The following is a 13,154-nucleotide window of genomic DNA, read 5'->3' as shown; positions in this document are numbered from 1 at the left end:
CCAGGGCTGAACAAGTTTTTAAAGGAATCATAAAAATACTCCAACAAGCAGTTATTAACATGAAATAGAGGAAAAATAAAAAGTCTCAGCAAAGAAATAGAAGAATAAAAAGAACCAAATGGAAATTTTTTAATAGAAAAATACAATAGTCAAAAAAAAAACCCTCAATGAGTGGATGAGTGGGCTCAAAGCAGAATGGAGGGACAGAGGAAAGATCAGTGAACTGAAAGATAAATCATCAGAAAAGTATCCAATCTAAACAACAGAAAGAAAAGAGGCTGAAAAATAATGAAGAGTCTCTGGGAGCAGTAGGACTATTATTAAAGATCTAACATTTGTATCATCTGAGTCCCTGAAGGAGAAGAGGGAGGGCAAGGCTAAAAAAGTACTTGAAGAAATGTTGGTTGAAAACTTTCCAAATCTGCCAAAAGATACACATCTACAGAATCAAACATCTGAGTGAACCCAAAATAAGCTCCAAAAATATCCATGCCAAGACACATCATAGCCAAACTTTTAACTATTAAAGCCAAAAAAAAAAAAAAAAAAAAAAAGGCATTTTGAAAGCACACAGAGAGATGGAAAACTATGAGAATTTGTTATCAGAAGACTTACGCTAAAGGAATGTCTCTAGGAAAGGAAATAATGAAAGAAAGAAACCTGAGTCATTAGAAGGAAGGAAAAATCATAAAAAGCAAAAATATTGGTCAAGCCCTGGCCAGTGTAGCTCAGTTGGCTGGGAATCAAACCCACAAATTTTTGTGCACCGGGCCTCTAATACTAGTATAAGCAGGTTGCAGGTTGGATCCCCAGTCAGGGCCCTCATCAACGGGCCCTGACTGGGGATTATACCTTTGGGTATTATAAGACTTTGGCTCTTATTTAAATCTTTTATTTTATCTGGTTTCCTCTGACCCGCTCTGGTAGAGAAGGGGATTATGCTGCCTCAACCAATCAATGAGTCTCATATCGATTTCTCTTCCTCTCTCTTTCTTCCTCTCTCGCCCTCTTCTCCCCTCCCTCTCCCTCTCTTCATCTTCCTTCCTTGCTCTCTCAGTCATCAATGTAAAGCATATCCTCAGGTTAGGATTTAAAAAATAATCATAAAAAAATAAAATAAAAGGAGGTAGGGATTCTGTATTTCATTTAAACTGCTAAAACACCAACACCTAGTATTACATGTAAATGATCAAAATATGCTTATTAAAAGACAGAGATTGGCAGACTAGAGTAAAAAACATGACCCAATTATCTGCTATTTATAAGCAATTCACTCCACATATAATTATACTAGAGGCCTGGTGCACAAATTTGTGCATGAGTGGGGTCAGGATGGCCAGGCCCAATCAGCCCAATCGGCTGTCTTGGGCGAGGGTCCTCGGGCTGCTGGAGGGCCGGCCCTGCCCCCTGGTCAAATTCCCAGTTGAACTCCCAGTCAAGGGGACAATTTGCATATTAGCCTTTTATTATATATGATGATAGGCAAGTTGAACACAAAAGCATAGAAAAGATATGCAACCATTCATCAAAAGAAAGCAGGATGGCTATATTAATATCAGATAAAGTAGTTTTCAAAGTAAAGAAAATTACCAGAGATAGAAAGGCACATTACATAATGATAAAACAGTCAATCTACCAATAAGAAATAGCAGTTAAATGAATACAGCCAGCCCTCTGTATCTGTGGATATAGTATCCATGGATTCAACCAACTGTGAACTAAAAATATTCAGGGAGAAAAAAAAGGTCCCTTGCTGCTGACACGTACAATGTAGTTAGACCTATGATGGCTGCATCTGTACTGAACATGTACAGACTGGTTTTTTCTCATTATTCCCTAAATAATACAGTATAAGAAGTATCTGCATAGCATTTGCATTGTGTTAGGTATTGTAAGTAACATAGAGATGATTTAAAGTATATGGGATACCCTGGCTGGTGTTGCTCAATGTTTGGAGCGTTGGCTGCCCACCAAAGAGTCTTGGTTCAAGTCTAGGTCAAGAGCATGTACCTGGGTTGTGGGTTCACTTCCCACCCGCTGTCAGGGTGCGTCCAACCTACCGATGTGTCTCTCTCCCTCCCCACCTCCCTTCCATTCTCTCTAAAAAGAAGTGGAAAAAATATCCTCAGGTAAAAATTAAAAAATAAAAATAAAATAAAGTATAAGGGATGATGTGTGGAGATTATATGCAGATGCTACATCACTTAATATAAAGGACTTGAGCATCCACGCATTTCAGCATACTAAGGGAGGGGCAGTCCTAAAACCAATCCCCCATGGAAAGTAGGGGATGACTCTATGTACCAGAGTAGAGAGATGCAAAATATGTGACGCTGAAACTGACAGGATTGAACGAAAAAACAAAACAACAACAAAACAATTATAGTTGGAGACACCCAACATCTCTCTCTCAACAACCGATCAAAGAACTGGGCAGAAAATATGCGAGGACACAGAACTTGAAAATAATGCTCGTCAGCAACCTCAGCTCATATCACACTCCATGGTGAACACCTCAACGCTTTTCCTCGACGGCCAGGAGCAAGGCAAGGTGTCCACTCTCACACTCTTATTCAACCTAGTACTGGAAGTCCTGGCCAGAGCAATCAGGCAAGAGAAATAAAAGGCATCCACACTGGGAATAAAAGTGTCACTTTTTGCAGATGATGTATTCTTTACATAGAAAACCCTAAAAACACCACCTCCAAAAAACTATTAGAAACAATAAATACAGTAAAGTTGTAGTTTATAAAATCAATTTTTTAAAAATTCACTCCATTCCTATATACCAGTGATGGCGAACCTTTTGAGCTCGGCGTGTCAGCATTTTGAAAAACCCTAACTTAAGTCTGGTGCCGTGTCACATATAGAAATTTTTTGATATTTGCAACCATAGTAAAACAAAGACTTATATTTTTGATATTTATTTGATATATTTAAATGCCATTTAACACAGAAAAATCAACCCAAAAAACTGAGTTCGCGTGCCACCTCTGACACGCGTGTCATAGGTTCGCCATCACTGCTATATACTAACAATGAAATTTCAGAAAATGAAATAAAATTCCCTTTGCAATTACAAGAAGAATAAAATATCTAGGAATAAACTTAAAAGATGTGAAGGACCTATACACTGAAAACTACAAAGCATTATTACAAGAGATTGAAAAAGACACAATATGCTCTGCCAGCTTGGCTCTGTGGTTGAGCTTCGACCTATGAACCAGGAGGTCACGGTTCGATTCCCGGTCAGGGCACATGCCTGGGTTGTGGGCTCAATCCCCATTTTGCATCTCTTTACTCTGGTACATTGGGCAGGAGTCAGCCTAAAAATGAGTCTCTCTCATCATTGATGTTTCTATCTCTCTCTCCCTCTCCCTGCCTCTCTGAAAGCAATAAAAAATATTTACAAAAAGACACAATAAAATGGAAAAATATTCTGTGTTCATGGATTAAAAGAATCCATATAATTAAAACTGCCATATTACCCAAGCAATATACAGATTTAATGCAATCCCCATCAAAATCCAAATGACATTTTTAAAATCCTCACCTGATTGATTTTAGAAGAGAAGAAGGGAGAGGGAGAAAGGGAGGGAAAGAGAGAGAGACATTGATGTTGTACTGGGCTGCATATCTGACACTTCGGCCAGACGGGGCGCGCTGTGCTGTCTGTTCCTAAAACACATAGATAGGAAGGTACTGACATCAGGCTAGGCCTTGAGATATGGTCTCATGGCCCCTTCTCAATATGCTGTACTCTCTGTTCCTAAAACTCATAGATAGGAAGGTAATGATGCTATACTGTGTCGGGAACTAATTGTGTAAACAAGGCTTTGTAACTTTGTGGTTTTTGCAAATAAAAACGCTGTAACTCTTGCAGTCAGCCTGCAGTTCAGCCTTTGCTTCCGCAGGGTGCTGTGACTGTAGTCAGCTGGCCAGCTTAATAAAGGCTCTTAAAATTAAATTCTGAGTCGGTGGTCTATCTCGCTGAGTCAACCCATAACAATGTGTGAACGAAAAACATTGATCAACTGCCTCCAGTACACTCCCTGACCTGGGATCAAACCTGAAACCTAGGTATGTATCCTGACTGGGAATTAATTGCACAACCTTTTTTGGTGCGTGGGACGACACTCCAACCAACTGAGCCACCCAGCCAGAGCCCAAATGACATTTTTTAAAGAAACTGAACAAAAAAAATCATCAGATTTGTATGAAAGGATGCAACACCCTGAATAGCCAAAGCAAACCTGAGAAAAAATAACAAACCCAGAGGCATCACACTCCCTAACTTCAAACTACTAAGCAATGATAATCCAACAGCATATTGGCTGAAAAAAAGACACCAGGCCAATAAAACAGAATTGAGAGCCCAGATGTAAATCCGCATGTTTATGGGCAAATAATGTTTTACAAAGGAGCCAAACACATATAATGGAGAAATGAAAGCCTCTTCAATAAATGGTACTAGGAAAACTGGAGAGCCACATGCAAAAAAAACAAAACGACTACAGTTTGTCCCCATATACAAAAATTAACTCAAATTGGATCAAAGACCTAAATATAAGAAGTGAAACAATAAATTATATAGAAGAATACATAGGTACTAAACATATGGACCTTGGTCTTAGACAAGATTTTATGAACCTTGGTCTTAGACAAGATTTTATTACCTCAAAGGCAAGGGAAGATAAAGCAAGCAAAAATAAATGAATGGGACTATATCAAACTAAAAAGCTTCTGCACAGCAAAGGAATCTGCCAACAAAACAAAATGGCAACCAACTGAATGGGAGAAGATATTTGAAGATATTCAGCTCTGAGAAGGGGTTAATATCAAAAAGGTATTTTAAAAAAACTCACACAGCCCTAACCGGTTTGGCTCAGTGGATAGAGCTGTCGGCCTGCGGACTCAAGGGTCCCAGGTTTGATTCTGGTCAAGGGCATGCACCTTGGTTGCCGGCACATCCCCAGTGGGGAGTGTGCAGGTGGCAGCTGATCGGTGTTTTTCTCTCATCGATGTTTCTAACTCTCTATCCCTCTCCCTTCTGCTCTGTAAAAAATCAGTAAAATATATTAAAAAAAAAAAAAACAACAACTCAGCACCAAACAATCCAATTTAAAAAATGGGGCAGAGGACCTGAACAGACACTTCTCCCAAGAAGACGTATTCTAAATATTTTATAAAAAGGCTTGAACGTAAAGCAAAAGAGTAGGTGAGAAAGACGAAACGTAAAGGTAAAGAGAGAAAATGAGGCTTTTATGTTTACTGGTTGGCCCCCAGGTAACAATGGTGGGATCCCTCCCTGAGTGGTTCACGTGAGAGACCTCAACCTTCCGGCCACCTGTTGGTCCAAAAATCCTGAAGGCGCTTGGCTTGAGGAACTGTCCCGCCCTGCAGATGTCACCCGGGCCTAGGACTTGCCACCGTCCTTAGATAAATGTAACTACCTTATTCCTACCCTCAGTGCCAGCTCTGACGGGGAAGGGGTAGAGGCTCCCCACCCCTCAAGAATCAGATGCAACTGGATCTATGGAGGGTAATGAGATGTGCACCCCAAACCCTGAGTCCACAGGTCCGGGGTGTACTTCCTAGCTGACTTTCTCCTTGTCCTCCCAGCTAAGGTCAAAACTGGGATGAGAATGTACATTTCTGCACTCCCAAAGTGGTTCTTTTTCTTAAACGAATGCTTCCGATTTAATGCTAATCCTAATAAGCTTCCTTTTTTTTAATTTGCTCTAAACCTTTTTATTGATTTTTTTTTATTAGAGATCAGCCTGCACTCCTCCTGGTGAATGGGCTGACACTTAACCACTGAGCAACACTGGCTGGTTCTTTCTTTTTTAAAATTGAATTTAGAGAGAGAAAGGGAGAGGAATATTGATCGGTATATGCTCCCACCGGGGATAGAACCCACAACCTAGGTATGTAGCCTGACCAGGAATCAAACCCACCACGTTTGACACTCCAACCAGCTGAGCCACTAGCCAGGGCTGCTCCAAGACTTTTAAAGAACATTGTTTTCATCCACAAATCTGCAAATCACATGACAGAACTATAAAAGGGCTCACAGGCTCCTTCCCCTTCCTGTATGGGGGCAGCCAGCCAGGGGTAAGTGGAAACCCGCCTACAGATGCAGCCGAACTGGGTGCCATGAATATGGATCAGCTGGCCGTGTGTGCAGTCAGCGGTCAGCCCCGGACAGAAAACAACATTCAGGGAGACTGCGTCCCTGTTCTAATATTCTCCTCCAAGACAGCCTGTTCTGACTTGTAAAAAGGATCATTTTCCAAAACCATAATGAGGCCAGTCTACTAGCAGCTTTAACAAGCCTGAAGGCTTAAAACAGCAGAACAATCCCTTCTCCCCCAAAACAAGGCTTCCCCTGTGTCTCACCAGAGGCCAGGCCGCAGCTAAGGCAAAGTCTAAGGTGTCCACCATTCCCGAATGTGGAGGTACCTGAACACCCCTCCCCCCAAAAAACAGGTCTGTCCCATTTGCCTGATTGTCAGTGCCAACCTGAGACCTCAGGCCTGAGGACGGGACCTCCTGGGGGAGCCAGCAGAGACACCACCTCTGACCTGACCTTGCTGGGGCCTGAGGTGGCTCAGCAGACGCTGGGCAAGCACCTGTGAAGGAACTGACTAAGAAATCCCCAGAAGACACCACTAATGACTGAGGACAAGGGGAAACACAAGAGCCTAAGAAACCCCACGCACTGGGATATGGACTGGGCTTTTTCCAGAAGTCTCTCAAATATTCTTAGTTTTTGGTGTAACCATTTTCTTATATGGCCTTGTCCCAAAATAAAGTCAACATCTGTTTCTCTCTTTCCCTCCTTCGTCTCCCCTACCCTTTTTCCTTCCCCACCCCCGCCACCCCAAGGCTCACGGAAAATCCGTTTTACCATTAAGTAAAGAAAGAAGCATGGATGGTGGATTAAATGGGCAAAGGGATGAAATAAAATGCTTTAGAATTGAGTGTAGGTTTCTCAGTGAAACGTTGAGGAATGATCACCCTCTCTTTATCTCTTTAAAGCCTGGGACCTGCGGCCGGGGCCCACTGGGTCCTGCTGTGAAAAGAGGCCCAGAGAGTGGGAATGACACAGCTACCACGGAGGGCTGCCCAGCTGTCCGGACTCACAGAAGCGGGAAGACCTGGGCCTTGGCTGCCGTCAAGACTCTTCCACACGAGCCGTTCAACAGCCGCCGTTCCAGAGCCACGGTTCAGAAGAAGCCAACTCAGGCCTCCGCCGAGGGAGGAAGTGGGGGTGGCGGGTCCCCTCAGTACTCTGGCACAAGATCCTGTGGGATTCCCAACCATTGCCTGCTGGACACAGGGGGCCTGACCAAGGAAAGGATAAAGGAAGCAGGTTCCCTTCCTGCCAGGGGTCAGCAGATGCCCAGAGTGCGAGAGGCAGGGTCAGGTGAAGCCTGCTCACACCTGCCACCCACAGGAAGTATCCGGTCAGGAGGGCGAGTTGGCACACACACACCAGGCACACACACACCAGGCAGGTGCCCAGAGGCTGATCTAAGAAACAAAGTCACATTTTCCATCCATTGCAGCCAGAAGACTTCACTTGAAAAACCTGGTTTGCGCTGGTAAAAAAAAAAAAAAGAATCATCTGGATGTTTACACTCAAAAACCACACCCACGTTGGCAGAGTTGTGTGGGAGAGTAGAGCAGGCACTGGCCTTCATTTTTAACCTTGCAGAGAAGCACATGACGGGAAGCTATTCCTGGACCGAGTTAAGTCTGAATCCAGCGGTTGAAGGTAAGGGGGCGGCAGGGCAGGAGCGGGCAGGGCAGGCCAAGGGTGGGTCCTGCACGGGAACCACCGGGAAGCCAAATCCCCAAGAGCACAGCCGGACTCAGAAGTCAGGACCCACACCCCACGGCCCCGCCCCGCAAGGAACAGGGGGCGTTGCCCTCATCTGCCCTCACAGTTCAAGGTGTAACTTAGGATACATTTCAATGAGAAAACAACCCCGCCCCCCTGCAACACTGGCTGTCCAGGAAAAACAATTACCCCAAAATTTGAGCTCAGAATAATGGAAGAAGCCTTTGGGAATAACAGTTAATATTTTTGGAGGACTTACTCCATGCCATTAGATCACTTCATCCTCCTCACAATTCCATGAAAAATTAAGAGTCCCCCTGACCAGAGAGAAAACGGAGGCTGGCCAGGCAGGACTGAGCAGGCTCGCTGACTACTCAGATCCTGGGCCAAGACCCTGTTAAGCACTTCATTCCAGGCCAAAGGCTTTTGTCCGTTTTTATAATCATTAACCTCCTGCTGAGATGCACAGTAAGCACAGCCTTGTGCTCTGGGTTAAGACTGAACCTGTGACGATGGGCCAAAGGTAAGGCACTCAGGGCCACCACCTGAGCACTGGGCAACCTGCTCCTGGGGAGGTGCTGTGAAATCTGTGTTTTCAACATTAAAACAGCAGCTTTTGACTTTTTTCCCAGTTGGAATAGTTGTGAAAATATAAAATAGGCTAACATTGCCATATTGGTGATAACAGAACCCAAAAATCTATCTCCTCTAGATGTCCTAACATTTCTAGTAATGAAACTGCTTTGATATCACAGTGAAATTGAAGGTGATTTTTCCATCAACCAAGACCCTCCACACCAAAAAGGGCACAGCAGCTGCAACAATTGTGCTTCTGGGAAGTCAGTAGGGAGAGAGACAGGGAGGCCTGGCCCTGGACATTATCCAGTCAACCCACTGCGCACCTGCGATGGGCTAGGCATCTGCCATCCACCATCAGGTGGTGAGAAGCATCATTAGGAAATTAAAAATGAGTGAGAGAGAGAGAGAGAGAGAGAGAGATGACTGGCTGGGGAGGGAGTGAGGGAAGGCCTCTTCAGCACAAGCTCTGAGCTGAAACCTAAACCAGAAGGAGCCAGCAAGCAGAGATCAGGGGAAAGATTCGCCCAGAGGGCAGGCACATCCACTGCAGAAGCCCTAGGAAGGAGACACTGTGACCGAAGCATCCTGAATAGGAGGGAGTAACTGGAAAAGAGTCCACAGGAGTGAGATCCTTGCAAACCCTGGGAAGGAGTGAAAAGCCCCCTGAGGATTCTCAACAAGGGCCAACAGTCAGGCTCGTCTTCAGATCTCATTCTGGCTATTATATGGGAAGTGGCTGCTACTCTTTGCAGGTGGGGAGGGACCCGTTTAACAAGACCCTGGCTCAGCTTGTCCAGCGGGCAGCAGGTTCCCTATTCACAGGCATGAAAAGAGTCAACCTCTTCAGATCCAACTCCGGATACTAACTCACTGGCCCTGCTCCTAGGATTATCTGGAAATTATTTCTAAAATTATGATCGAAGCCCGGCTGGTGTGGCTCAGTGGTTGAGCATTGACCTATGAACCAGGAGGTCATGGTTCCATTCCCGGTCAGGGCACATGCCTGGGTTTCGGGCTCGATCCCCAGTGTGGGGCGTGCAGGAGGCAGCCGATCAATGATTCTTTCTCATCACTGATGTTTCTATCGCTCTCTCCTTCTCCCTCAACCTTCCTCTCTGAAATCAATAAAAATATTATAAATAAAATAAAATAATGACAGAAAAACATAGTTATTGTTAATATAAAAAATAAATGTGTTCCATTCAGCACTTTAAGAAAGTGGATCAGGCCCTGACCGGTGCAGCTCAGTTGGTTGTAGTGTCGTCTTGTCCACCAAAAAGTGGCAGGTTCGATTCCCATTCAGGGCATATATCCAGGTTTCATGTTTAACCCCCTGGTCAGGGCATGTGAGGGAGGCAACCAACTGATGTTTCTGTTTCTCTGGCTCTCTCAAAATCCATTTTTAAAAAGTGGATCAGAATAATTTTCTATAAATTATTTATTTGTTACATATGCACTACTTATTTCTAAAAAACGAAGCTATTGTTTTATGAAGGCCAAGAGCAATGGGACAAATTAAAATTCTCCCTGGGAAAATGTTGACTACAGATTGTATGTTACAGCATCAGTTTGGAAGGTTAACACTACAATTTAAAAGGTTTTAAAGCCCAATTTGTTCTGAAGGTTGAGTTTAGCTGCATACACAGCCTCGTCAGGGGCCAGGTCCTGGCTGTGCCCTCACTGTGACCCACTTTTATTTCTCCTTTATCCTCTTCCAGTACCAAACCACTCGTTTGGGTGGTTTTGCTGCTCACTAGCACCCCCACTAGAGACTCTCAGGCAGGAAGGACTGAAATGCCCCTGGGTCAGCAGTTTCACTTCTGCTTCTCTGTGGCTTGGAGGGATGGTATTTGTATGTATGGAGGTGGGAGGATTCCTGGATTAAAGTGATGGGAAGGTGTTAATTATCCATTCTTCTACAGTGTAGCACCTACATACACAGTCCACCGGTCTCCTCCTGTCTCAGTACACAAACCACTTAGATCCACAATGCGCAATATGAAAATCTTAAAGCTAGACTGAGACTCAAATTTCCATTTTTAATCTCTTCGCACAGCACTCTTACTTCTGCTCGAATTCTGCCAGCGAGAATCCCAGCCTTTAAGCCAGCGGTTCTCAACCTGTGGGTCGCGACCCCTTTGGGGGTCGAACGACCCTTTCACACGGGTCGCCAAAGACCATCAGAAAACACATATATAATTACATATTGTTTTGTGATTAATCACTATGCTTTAATTATGTTCAATTTGTAACAATGAAAATACATCCTGTATATCAGATATTTACATTACGATTCATAACAGTAGCAAAATTACAGTGATGAAGGAGCAACGAAAATAATTTTATGGTTGGGGGTCACCACAACATGAGGAACTGTATTAAAGGGCCGAGGCATTAGGAAGGTTGAGAACCACTGCTTTAAGCTTTTCATAAGGTAAGCTGCAACACTATCAGACATCTCCCAGGCAAATTCAAGAAAAGAAGCAAAGGGTAGAAAAAGAAAAATTGGAGACATTTTTTCATTCTTCCTACTGGGTAGATTTTTTTTTAAGATTCATTTAAAAAAATATATTTATTGATTTCATAGAGGAAGGGGGAGAGAGAAACATCAATGATGAAAGAGAATCTTTGATTGGCTGCCTCCAGCAAGTCCCCCCCCCCTCCACTGGGGATCCAGCCTGCCACCAGGCACGTGCCCTGACCAGGAATGACCTCTTGGTTCATAGGTGACGCCCAACCCACGCCAGACGGGCACCACTGGATGGATTTTAGCAGTCCTTGCATGTTTATCTGACTAAAGCTGACTGTCAACTACAAACGTTTTTTATTACAGCTTTTTTAAAATTTAGAAAAAGAAAAACACAATTTTTAAGTATCTTACACCAAAATTATTTTTCCCATACTTTTCACCACATTCATTACCTTCAAGACTATTTATGGCCAGCCCTCACTAGCAGAGAAATATAACAGATTGGCGGATTATGAAAAATAGGTCTGGCAGAAATGCCCAGGAATTTTTGAGGGTTTGGGGGTGGAGAACAGGCATGTTTTAGTTCTTTGATGTTTGTTTCAAATTGCCCCAAATTATAAAGTGCTTCCATGCAATTTAATGTGCAAAAGGAGGCACTGCTTAAGAATTTTTCATTTGACCAACTGAGCTTTCACACACACACACACACACACACACACACACACACACACACACACACACACAAAACCTCAAAAGGAAAAGTTTTAAGTAAATTGCTTAACTGTAACTTGGTATTCTTAAAAAAACAACAACACACCTTTTACTCTACTAGGTGAAAACTACTCAGCAGTATTCATGGTAAAACAAACAAACAAACCAACCCACAGGCTGGATGGAAATAGTTTAGCCAAGGAAAAATGCCTGGGGTGTGTTTATTTAGCATACCTTTCTCTCCCCCCCCCCCCCCCTTTTTCTTTGTCTTTTTGGTGAGGCCTGGTTAAGTTTCTCCCTGCTTCCAGGAGTGGATCAGCAACCAGACTTCTAACCTGCTTACCCTCTCACCCGTGAACCAGCTATGGGTGCAGAACCGGCCCCGAAGACCGGCCTGTGCCCATCCAGCCAGCGTCCGCCCAGGAATACCCGTGCGCACACCTGGCAGAGCTGGGATAAACCTACACGCTGTCCAAGCACTGGAGCCCCCTCCCCCAATAACAGGGGTAGGGAATGCTCCCCTTTCTCCTGGCCCCGCACCGCTGGGGTGTCCTGCAGAGGGGTGCTGGTACTGCCCATGAGGGCCCAGTGGGAGCAGCCTGAGCGCCAACCATCCCAGGTCCCGCTTTAGTCCACGCGCCCAAACAGCGACCCCAACTCCGCAGCCTGCGCGTCAGTGGGCGCGAGTCCCTCGGGATGTGGGTGTGCGGTCCCCAGAGCTCCTGCCAGCGCGGGTCCAGCGCGGTCCTCTGGGCGGAAAACTTGGGAACTCACAGCACAGAGCGTGACCTCCTCCCGGAGGAAAGGGGGCCCTCGGTGGCCCCCGCCAGTTCCATCGGACGCGCCTACACGGCCCATCCAGGCGCCCTGACTCTGGGCTACTGCGAGACCTGCACTCTGCTCCGCGCACCAGTCCGTCGTGGGGAGGTTGGGGGAGTGAGTGTTTGCAAACCTGCCCAGCAGGGGGGACGCACCCCATCCCACCCCTGACCTCCCGCCGCCCCGCGCCCCCTCCGGAACTCCCAACATCTACCTCCTCCCCGGACCCTCGCGTTCCCGGCTCCATCTGCCCCCGCCCCCAGCCCCCGGGCTACGCGCCCCCTCTCCCAGAACCCCGTCCCGTGCACTCACCCCTTCTGGGAAGCCCAGGGACGAAGAGCCAAGACAGAGTCAGCGGCCCCAGCAGCAGCAGCCGGGCTCGCCCCATCCCCGGGCCGCGGGTCTGGAAATTCTTTTCAACCCGCGGGCGGCGCCGCCAGCGGAGCAACACGGTCCGGCGCCCGGCAGCGGGCGCCCGGAATGGAGCTGGGAGGCGCAGGACGCTGGAAGGGGAGGTCCCAGAGCCCAAAGGAAGGGAGGGAGTGGGGCGGGAATGGAGGCACCTCGCAGGGAGGAGCGGCCAAGGCGGGGCGGAGAGAGGGACCAGTTTCCCTGGGACACTGGCCAAAGGTGCAGGGTCGCCGGGCTGGAGGACACAGCACCCCGCGCTGCCCAGGAAGGCGGAACGGGATGCGCCTGGAGGAATGAGCGTCAAGGAAAAGCACAGAG

General features: G+C 45.9%; 1 protein-coding gene across 1 annotated transcript in view; it reads right to left on the bottom strand.

The window, feature by feature from the left end:
* Nucleotides 1-12,911, bottom strand: part of MERTK (MER proto-oncogene, tyrosine kinase) — a 100,036-nt gene extending 87,125 nt beyond the window's left edge. The window contains exon 1 of the mRNA XM_036315859.1: nucleotides 12,738-12,911. Within this exon, the coding sequence (XP_036171752.1) occupies nucleotides 12,738-12,813 (76 nt within the window). The 5' untranslated portion in view covers nucleotides 12,814-12,911. The remainder of the gene's footprint in view (nucleotides 1-12,737) is intronic.
* Between the last annotated feature and the right edge of the window lie 243 nt (nucleotides 12,912-13,154).

Source organism: Myotis myotis, unplaced genomic scaffold (genome assembly GCF_014108235.1).
Source record: "Myotis myotis isolate mMyoMyo1 unplaced genomic scaffold, mMyoMyo1.p scaffold_m19_p_62, whole genome shotgun sequence".
NCBI lineage: Eukaryota > Metazoa > Chordata > Mammalia > Chiroptera > Vespertilionidae > Myotis > Myotis myotis.
This window is presented reverse-complemented; position numbering and strand designations above follow the sequence as displayed.